General features: G+C 34.4%; 2 protein-coding genes across 2 annotated transcripts in view; one reads left to right on the plus strand and one right to left on the minus strand.

Annotated features, from left to right (window-relative positions):
• The window catches only part of LOC101496818 (subtilisin-like protease SBT1.4), a 2,890-nt gene extending 1,220 nt beyond the window's left edge, over positions 1-1,670 (plus strand). Inside the window, exon 2 of the mRNA XM_004510450.4 lies at positions 1-1,670. Within this exon, the coding sequence (XP_004510507.1) occupies positions 1-1,278 (1,278 nt within the window). The 3' untranslated portion in view covers positions 1,279-1,670.
• Positions 1,671-3,332: 1,662 nt separating this feature from the next.
• The window catches only part of LOC101496482 (microtubule-associated protein 70-2-like), an 8,944-nt gene continuing 1,601 nt past the window's right edge, over positions 3,333-10,675 (minus strand). Inside the window, exons 2-12 of the mRNA XM_073363431.1 lie at positions 10,505-10,674; positions 10,314-10,399; positions 6,955-7,020; positions 6,698-6,868; positions 6,419-6,589; positions 6,165-6,320; positions 5,902-6,048; positions 5,670-5,741; positions 5,064-5,591; positions 4,783-4,976; positions 3,333-3,866 (exon numbers count right to left, since the gene is read on the minus strand). Of these exons, the coding sequence (XP_073219532.1) occupies positions 3,827-3,866; positions 4,783-4,976; positions 5,064-5,591; positions 5,670-5,741; positions 5,902-6,048; positions 6,165-6,320; positions 6,419-6,589; positions 6,698-6,868; positions 6,955-7,020; positions 10,314-10,399; positions 10,505-10,674 (1,801 nt within the window). The 3' untranslated portion in view covers positions 3,333-3,826. The remainder of the gene's footprint in view (positions 3,867-4,782; positions 4,977-5,063; positions 5,592-5,669; positions 5,742-5,901; positions 6,049-6,164; positions 6,321-6,418; positions 6,590-6,697; positions 6,869-6,954; positions 7,021-10,313; positions 10,400-10,504; position 10,675) is intronic.

A 10,675-nucleotide genomic window follows, 5' to 3' on the forward strand; every position in this document is an offset into this window, starting at 1 on the left:
CCTGCTGATGTTATTCTTGGTGATGGTAGAGTTTTTGGTGGTGTTTCTCTGTATGATGGTGACGATTTACCTGATTATAAGCTTCCTTTAGTTTATGGTGCTGATTGTGGTAGTAGGTATTGTTTCATTGGTTCTTTAGATTCTTCCAAAGTTCAAGGGAAGATTGTTGTTTGTGATAGGGGTGTTAATGCTAGAGTTGAAAAGGGTAGTGCTGTTAAACTTGCTGGTGGCTTAGGAATGATTATGGCTAATACTGAAGGTAGTGGTGAAGAGCTTCTTGCTGATGCTCATCTTGTTGCAGCTACAATGGTGGGTCAAATTGCTGCTGATAAGATTAGAGAGTATATAAGATCGAGTCAGTATCCGACAGCTACGATCGAGTTTAAAGGCACCGTGATTGGTGGTTCGCCCGCTGCTCCTCAAGTTGCTTCATTTTCTAGTAGGGGTCCTAATTATGTAACTTCTGAGATTCTTAAACCTGATGTTATAGCTCCTGGTGTTAACATTTTAGCAGGGTGGACAGGGAAAGTGGGTCCTACTGATTTGGATTTTGATACTAGGAGAGTTGAGTTTAACATAATTTCAGGTACTTCTATGTCTTGTCCTCATGTTAGTGGCATTGCTGCATTGCTTAGGAAAGCTTATCCAAATTGGTCACCAGCTGCTATTAAATCTGCTTTGATGACAACTGCTTATGATGTTGATAATTCTGGTGAGAAAATTAAGGATCTTGGAACAGGTAAAGAGTCTAATCCATTTGTTCATGGAGCTGGACATGTTGATCCTAATAGAGCACTTAATCCAGGGTTAGTTTATGATTTGAATAGTAATGATTATTTATCATTCCTTTGTTCAATTGGGTATGATGCTAAGAAAATTCAGATTTTCACTAGAGAGCCAACTAGTTTTGATGTTTGTGAAAAAAGGGAAAAACTTGTTAGTCCTGGTAATTTGAATTACCCTTCCTTTTCAGTGGTGTTTGGTGTCAACAATGGATTGGTTAAGTATAAAAGAGTTGTTACTAATGTTGGTGGTTATGTTGATGCTGTTTACACTGTTAAAGTGAATTCTCCTTTTGGTGTTGATGTTAGTGTTTCACCTAGTAAACTTGTTTTCAGTGGTGAAAACAAGACTCAAGCTTTTGAGATTACATTTGCTAGAGTTGGATATGGTGGTTCTCAGAGTTTTGGGTCTATTGAATGGAGTGATGGAAGTCATATTGTGAGGAGCCCAATTGCTGTTAGATGGAGCAATGGATTATCATCATCATCCTTTTGAGTTTTCACTCAATAATTCTTTGTTGATGTGAAAGTAGAAATGCATTGCCATGCATAGGCTGTGTATGGGATTGGTCTTGTATTGTAACTTTTCTGCTAGCTTATTGTACAGACTTCAAAATAATAATTATTCGGGAGGGGAATTCTAGACCTTGGATTAATGTTTAAAAGTCATATGAAATTCTAACAATCGATGACACATTCGGAAGTATAATTTTAAATATGATGCTATGGTGTGTTGATTGTTGTTAGTATTTCAAGGGACTTTTAACATTTGTGATCCACCAGCATCTGCTTATTGGGAATGGTTGTTTCTGTTTCATAAAGTTGTATTCTAAATTTCTAAGTACGATGTGATTTTAAGATTTGTAATTGTGTTTTATTTTTTGTTTATTATCATGCCCATCAGATATGCACTTAATATGGATTTTATGTTGTTATTGCGTGACACAGTTAGCTGTCAATCGTCTGATAGAAATAAATGTGAGATTGGTTTACAACATCAAATTGAATTTAAAATTTGAACTGTTCGATATCAAATTTACGATCAAGATCTATTATAGTGCAAAACCGCATGAAAACGCTTTAGCTTCAAATCCGGGTCCCATGTTCATATTGTCATATTCTTCTTCAAGGCAATATTTTTCATGGTGCGACAGAAAAACAAGATTCTTTTATGGGCTTCTTTGTTATTGGTCAATAACTCATAATCGCTCTTATCATTATTATAAGAAAGAAAAAACTACTTTTGCTGAGTATTAAAAAAATTAGTGTAACTACGTTTAAGTAAAACACAAGTTAAATTTATTAAATTATTATTTTTTAGTGTCAAACACATAAATATCAAATTTTTACTTATAATAATAATTAAAATTTAAGATTCTTCTTTTGTTCATAATAGTGACTAGAGGGGGTATTTTATAGGCAGTGGTCATGTAAACCATTTTGAGAAATGTTACTGCCACACTTTCTAACACTTTTAAGACACTCCAATAATAAATAGCCACATAATTCACATTTTTTATTCTTTTACTTGATAATTTGTTGAACAGGTTGGGAAGAAAAAAATTAAACAAAAAAACAACTAATCATTTTTGTGCTCACGGTCACAGCCTACCTCTTTTACTGTGTAGCCTATTCAACGGTGTTTTGCCGCCACCATGTCTTCACCAAACTGGACACAAAGATTAAAAAAAAAAAAGCACTGAGATCAAAAGGAAGTTGTTTCCATAAGAAATTTGGCAAGCACAAGATGAATGTGACGGTTGAGTTAATTTGGATCCATTGTTGTTTGACACTTTGGCTACAAATGGTGAAGTTGCAGGTAATTTGGAAGGTGAAGAGATGATCTGAATATGAGGTTGAATACAGTAGTTGAAAAATGAAAATCTAAATAATAATAAATTAAATGGTTTGACAATGAAACCGATAACAAGTCTAGAATAAATAAATGTAAATGATGTAGCTAGATATTATTTGAGTGTCTTAAAAGAGTGTATTATAGGGTGTGACTGTAGAAATAAATTATTTTAAACAATAAAATCAAAGGAGACGAGGAAGTAGTGAATTAAAGGAGACGCATCAGCGGATGAAGGATCTCACATTTAAGATTCATTTTCATAAATTATTGTATAGAAACTTCTATTTCAGTTCTTATAACGTGATCAATCTTAGGAATTTCATTTTTATTACAATCCGGGACCAAAGTGACACTGTCAGTTTTACAGACTAATAAATATGTTATTTACTGCAAAAAATATTTATATCCAGCCTAAAACTTCCAAGTTATGCACTATCGTGACAGAAGCCCACCAATGTCGGAGATACTATTTATTTTCATTACAACCAAATATCAAAGTGATACCATGTCAGTTTCAGTGACTGAAGTGTTTTTTTTTTTACTCCCCAACTTCACTATTCAATCAATAACTTTAAGTTATGCACCTCAGTTTTACCTCTGAGATAGTGCTGAATTGCGGGGGAGGGGGGAACTAAATTTTCTTCAACTTTGATGACAATTTATAGGTTCTAGGTTCTGCATAAACATGTTCATGCTTCACTAAAAAATAAATTTATAATAATCAACTTGAAACTATGAACTTATAACACAACCAAATAAGCTTTAGATCTGAATCTCATTACAAATATACTATGAAACCTGAACCAACACAATCACACTATCTGCGAATTGCAAATATAAACAGCAAAAAGGAGTAAAGAAGTGAGAAAGCTCCTATACAAACACACAACCACTCAAAACAAAAACTGAAAGGTTAACCAAGTTAATTGTCTTCTATTGCCTTCCTTCTTAGCCGATCTCTCTACACAGAGGATACAACAGTCTACGTCAGATGCATACCGGTTCCTGAATTCAATTTTCTATCCTCAATCCATTGCCAACATCAGAAACTGGTCTTTGCCATGCCAGTTACAATCTTATAATGAATTGGACACAAAAAGCAGAAGAATAAAACCATAGTAGGGGGAGAAGAATGATGCCTATGAAAGTTTACTCGTTACTACCAAGTGCCACTGTAATAAACTTGATGTTATTGGGTGCTGCGCGTTAATCCTCCACGAGTCACATTTCTGTGCAAATGAAGGCTCCATCAGTCATTCCAGATTATGTTCAGGAAAACATAAAAATAGAAAGGGGAGGCAAAGAAAGCAAAATGCATTAGTATATTAAGAATTTATATCTTTATTGAGTTGGATAATTTAACAAGTCAATTAAACAAAAGAACCAACCAGGCAAAACTTTAGAGCCAAACACGTTCACATATGAGTGCAGAAAATAACAACTAAACATTACATGACGATATAGAAACATGCTGTCATTACTCTGGCAAATGCAAAAATGTGGACAGATTAAAAAAGAAATCAGGAAAGATAATTGACCTAAAAGGACTTGCATTGCAATGCTAAAACTAATCCATACATGTCTCGGTTATGAGATTATGGGGAGTGTGAGCTAACCAGGAAGGCCAAGTGGATATGCAATTTTAATGTTAATGAAGACAGCATCAGACAATACACAAACTTGGTGCATTTTCAAGCGCTTTCCCATTCAACATCAACCAAAATAACAGGCCCGTGATGAAAAAAAGTAACAAAAATAAAATTGAAAATAAAAATACACTATTGTCTATCAGGTAGTAATGGTAACGTTAAACCATTGTCTCTGGAGGATTGGCCCAATAGTTTCGGTTGTGACACCGAACCATTGTCCCTACAACTAGCATTTCTCACTCTCCCTAACAAACTAACCACTAACATTTGCCTATAAAAAAAATACTATAAAAAAAAATAGTAACGTTAAACCAAAGCACATCCTGGGGCCTAATATCTGGAAAATGAAATAGTTTATATCCATTGACATTTGGACAGAAATCCCTTGAGAAACACCCCTTGAAAGTAGCAGTAAAACGAAAAAAAGCAAGCAAAATGATTAATATGCCAATAAATACATATGAAGGAGGCCCAATAATAATAAATAACAAATTACCTTCCAGATATTAGCTGATTCTGAGCACTGTTTACAGGGCCCTTTATATTACTGAACCTCTTTGCTCTGTTCTCTTGTTCTTTATCAACGCGCATAGCAGCTACCTCCTTTTCCATGACAGCTACTTCCCTTCTCATCTTCTTTGCCTCAACTTCCATGGCTTTGGTTAATGTATCTACCTTCCTTGCTAACATCTGACAGATAATGACCATTGGAAATAATTAGCTAAGATTCAGTTCTCAAGGATTAACATCCAAAAAATTAATAAACAAAATGCTAACCTCAATAGCATCGTCTTTATCTTTTAGGCTTTGATCTTTCTCATGACCAGCTTTCTTCAAGGCGATGACCTCTTTCTGCAGGAATTCATATAAAACACCTGAAACACTATCCTCTGTATCCGCCTTTGGGAAGTCATTTGCCTTATCATCTGAATTTCCTTTCCAATTAACATCTGCTTCTCTCTCTTTGCTTTCTTCAAGGGATTGGTTAAACGAGTAACTTTGAGGAGCTCCATTCGGCAGCATTTTACTCCTTTCTAGTGACCTTGTGCCACCATCAAAAGATTTAGATGTTCCTTTGGCATGCTTCAGTACTGTGCTAGATGATAAGGATGACCTTAGTTGAAAGGATGGTGATCTCTTAGACAAAAATCCATTAGAGGTTGGTTTTGAGAAATTGTCAACTCCACCTAGAGATTGCCGACGAGAATTGCTCACACTTCTTGCCTCTGGGGTGCTGCGATTACTACCGTTAGAATTCCCCCTCAAACTGTCCTCTAGCACTTTAAGCCGCAATTGATATTTTTCCTGAAATTTTTTAAAAAGTATACCTTAAATAATTTAAGAACTATCTCCTAGGATAATAGAAATGAACCAGATTATTACCTTCAACTGTGCTTCAGACTTTGCTCTGCGGTCAACTATAGCAAGTTTGTCACGAAGTTGCTGCATTTCCCCCTATAAAAATGCAGTTCAGTAGTAAGTGGAAATTGTACTAAAATGAAAACAAATGGAAGAAAATTTATATCAAATAAGAAAAGATAGGAAGAAAGGAGAGTAACAAAAGCTCAACAACTAAAGACAAGTTACAATGCAGAGTAAAACAAAATAATGTTACCTGCAATAATCGACGATCTTCAAGCCATTGTCTAACAGGCATCACTTTATCATTAGAATCTTTCCATTCATTTGCAACCACCACAGCTACTCTGTTTGCTGATACCTTGGCCCGGGCCAATTCCCGATCAATAGTCTTTCTTTCTTCCTAAAGAATGTCAAAAACACATGTTAAAATAAATATACCATTAACTAGATCTAGATGTGATATAAATAAATAAAGCAACTGGGAGATTGAACTAGCTGAAGACTTTAACACATTACATTCATTTCTTGAACTTTCCTTTGATAATCTCTTACTGCATTAGCAGCAGCACCACCTGCAAGGACGGCCTCTTCTAGCTCCCTTACAGTTTGGGTGAGCTTTTCAACCTCTGCCACCTTTTGTCTATGCATTTTGTCCAAAATTTTATTTTCCTCCTGAAAGAAATGGTGATGAAACAAGAAGTTAAAAGTTACATATTTAAGGTGCTAGTGTGTTGAGAAAGGGAAAAAAAAATCATAAAAGATTGTGATACCTGGCAAATCTCAATCTGTTTCATTAACTCTTGATTTTTGTTTTGGAGATCATCCACCATGGATGCCTTAACCAAGGCAACCTGAACAGTCTTTTCGGCTTCAAGTAGTGCTGCTTCTTTGGATTTGGTAAGACGGTCTAACGCTTTGTTATCATCTTGTAATTTGGCAATCTGCAAGGAATATATGGAAGAAAATAAAGACAAAAAATCACTTGTTAAACAACAGATTCATTCCCTCAATCAGTTATTACAACATGAACTCCAAGAACAAGGGAATACCTCTTGCCGAGCAAGCTTTAGTTCAGCCTCCAAAGGAGCAAGAATTGCTTCTATTGGAGGCATGTCATCATCCTTCTGAGCAGCATGTACCCTTCGAAGAGTAGCTTCAGCAGCAAACTGAGCTGCCATTGATGCTTTCTTTTCATCATTGATTTTCTTTATTTCAAGATTCTACCAAAATATTCAATTAAGTTAGTCTATCATGTAGCCTAGGAAACCAAATCATTACTAAAGTGGATAAAGGCTCTAGGCAATACTTTGCTTTCTAGAAGAGATTCCGTTAATTTTAGCTTGCCGTCAACCTTTGACAGTTCTTCAGTCAGCTGAAATAAAAAATAAAAAAAGGAAGGTAAATTACATTTCAAGTTGACATAAAGCATGCAACAAAACAATATGAAGACAATGTAAAGCTGGCATAAGAAACATAAACAAGTAAAAGCTTCAATGTCAAGTAACTAAACTGAATAAAAGAAAAGTAAATCATCATAACAATCAGATTAAATGCAAAACCCAGTCAAAAATCACCACCAACAGTGAAAATATAATTACTATCGAATAGAAGAACTATTGTAATTTGTAAGAAAAGAAGGACAATAGAACAAGGGAGAAAAACAAACCAAAACAAAGGAATCTAGCAATTCAGTAGAGCAAAATAAAATAGTTGTATCATGCAAAAAACTATAAAGTTACCACATTAGACAACAAAATTGTTAGGCCCATAACTTCATCTATAGTAGACAACAAAACTATTAAAAGAAAAATTGATATTATGAACAAGTCAACACAAATGTAGAATTTAGAGGGAACATACACGAGGCCATAAAAACAAGGGAGAAAAAAAATAGGACAAGGATGAGTTGTCCTCGAGAACAGAAAGAAAAAAAAGACGTAACAAAAGAATCTTGCAATTTAGTAAGGTAAAATACAATAACAATAAGCATTAAACTCCTTCCCTACAAGATGGAATCAATTACATGGAACAAACATAACACCATAGTGACCTGCCATGAATCAAGTTCTATGATAAACCATTTAAATCTAAACTTCTCTTAATTGTTTAGTATATAGATTTTTATGGTTTGCCTCTATCTCTAAACTGGACTATCCTCCACTCAGTCTACCCTCCATATTGGGGTTTTACTAGTCTCCACTACACAAGCTAAAACTACTTGAGACAAGACTCTATCATCTTTTCAACAGTAGGAGCTGTCCTAACTTTCTCTTGAATGATTTCAACCATAATTCTTTTTGACAAGAGAAGTTGATTGACAACTATTTCTAACATGGAAATATTCAGTGTGTTGCGATTTTTGGTAACCACTCGTCCATTATACCATTCTCATTTCTACAACACTGAATTTACACTCTTGTTGGCTCTTTAATGCCCAACATTCAACTCCATATACCATTGAAAGTCTTATAGTTAGTCACTTAGTTGTGCAGTAAAAATTTATTTTAGGCTTGAGGAGTACTTTCAAAGTTTCAACCACAAATCATTTCCTCATTTCATCAACCCTACTTGGATCTCATGCTTTACATCTCCTTCCATTTCCCCATCATTTTGTATAATGGACAAAAGGTACTCAAGCTGAGGGCCCTGTGAAAAATAATTGGGATTTGTGTCTTAGCTAGGATTTATGAAAATTTGTTTCCAATATTCACCTCTAAGCTAGGATTTGTGTCTCTAAACTTGCATTCCATATACCTTGTTTTATTTCTACTTAGGGTTTGTTTGGTTCAATGGAAGGGAGGGATTTTCAATGATTTTGAAGTGTATTTAGCCACCTACCCTCCACTCACTTCCAAATCTCCCCAAAATGGAGGGAGAGCAAAATGAGGTTTAGGAGGAATTTTGCTCCCCTACCCTCCTAAAAGTTGAACCAAACGCATATAATTTAAAATATTAACACATCTCCTCTCCATCTACTCCGAACCAAACACACCCTTAAGCAAATGGCATGTGCTTCCAGAACTTGACTACATGTCTTGAAGAGTCGAACTTCCTCTTTATTTCTTCCCTCAACTCTAAAGACTATATCATCCAAAAGCATGTATTGTGGAATTGCCGTTTAGATATATTTAATTAGCACATCTAGAACCAAGATAAAACAATAAGGGCTCAAAGTTGACCCTTGTTGCATACTTATAGTTAAAAGGGAATATTTTGTATCACCACCTTGTGTTCTAATGCTAGTAGTGACCTTTTCACTACTAGGTCAAAATATAATAGAAGCATAAAAGTATAATAATATGACAAATAACAAATTATATAATGATTTTGAATACAAAGATTTTATTCGAAAATTTTTAGTCATATTTTACGCGTGCATCGCACGGATAGATGTCTAGTTTAATATCCTAACTTCATTAATCATAGACCAAAAATATATCAAAAGCAAAATCTGATATTATCATGAAGTCAACACAAACCAAGAATTAAGAATGAATGTGTGAATGCCATGCATACAAGAAAGAGAAAAGAGTGAGGAGAGTTCCCTTTAATGAGTATACCAAAATTTGTTTATATCTTTCATTTTAGATAGTTGCACAGGAATTTAAAAAGCCGTTAAATACATTTGAATTTTGAATTTAAGTAAAAATAACTACATTTGACTGAATTATCCTCTATTGAAATACTTAAAATATTATAAGCACTTCCTATTAATATTCCCTCTCACCAATTCATGTATAGGGTAAAGTTAGAAAAAACTAATTATTGGTTCCTTAAAATGATGAATAAAAAAACAAGGAAATACAAAACTAAAGATAAAATGAAATGGAGGCAGTAATAAAATAAAGGGTTTTCCAGAGCATTCAGACCATTAAAATATAGAAAGTATCAAATAAAAATGAAATTATTCTAACTTCTTAATAAGTTAAATGCACTACTTTTCATTGAAGACTTTCTAATTTTATTTAATAGAAACAGAAACCAAAACTCAAGATATAACTCTGAAGCATTCTCTGTACAAAATAAAAGCCCAGTCAGTTTATACAACCACACTGATTCAAGCTATGAAGCAGAAACGTCAATGAACAACATTGGATGAATAAAAACATCCAAAGCTTTGTCATTTCTATTATTGGATAATGGCTCTAATTAAAATTCTACCAGGCAATGGATTTTCCGCATATGGTCAACGCAACACAAGAAAGAGCTTATCACAATGACTTAGTGAGGGTGCCATACATGTGAAAGGTAGTACTTAGACACATAAATAGGAAGATTCAATATGTAGCAACATATTGAAGGTGTCTAGGATCTAACAAAAACACATGTAGTTACATTCATTCACTTCAATTTTCTTAAATTATTAACTATGTCTATGACTATGTATCAATATCAATATCGTGTTTGTGTCCAGTGTCAGTGTCTATGATTCATACATTTTCTATGAGCGACTTCAAGGTTCAAACAAGGTTACGCTATCAAAGAAAAACGTTCAAACATGATTACGTTCAATCTACCATATTTACTCCCAACATGTAAATTAGTAATAAGTAATTAATATAATACCAATTACATAATCCAAAAATTAAATGGATAAATTATAGTAATAATCTTTAATCCAAAATATATAATAACAGTAACAGCAATTGGGAAATTAAAGGTGACCTCTTCAACGGCTTTTTCTCTTAATCGTTCAGAGTGCCTGAGCGCTTTGATCTCAACTTGTGCATCTGATAATTCCCTCTCCTTATCTGCACACACAAATAATAAACACGAAATCAATAATTTTAAAAAATAAAATAAAATAAAATAAAAATTAGCTCTAGAACTCTTCGGATCGAGCAGCATTTACGCACCTCGAACTTCATTCTCAAGACGATTGAGCTCCACCTTAACCGGATCCGAACCGTGCAACAGGTTCATGAACTCGTCGGCGTCCATACTCGGTTGCCTCGCTGGAACACGTCTCCTCGACGAGCTTCTCCCTTCCTTTAACGATCCAGAAACCGAAAGCGGCGCCGGCATTC

The sequence above is a fragment of the Cicer arietinum genome, chromosome 7, assembly GCF_000331145.2.
Source record: "Cicer arietinum cultivar CDC Frontier isolate Library 1 chromosome 7, Cicar.CDCFrontier_v2.0, whole genome shotgun sequence".
Lineage (NCBI taxonomy): Eukaryota > Viridiplantae > Streptophyta > Magnoliopsida > Fabales > Fabaceae > Cicer > Cicer arietinum.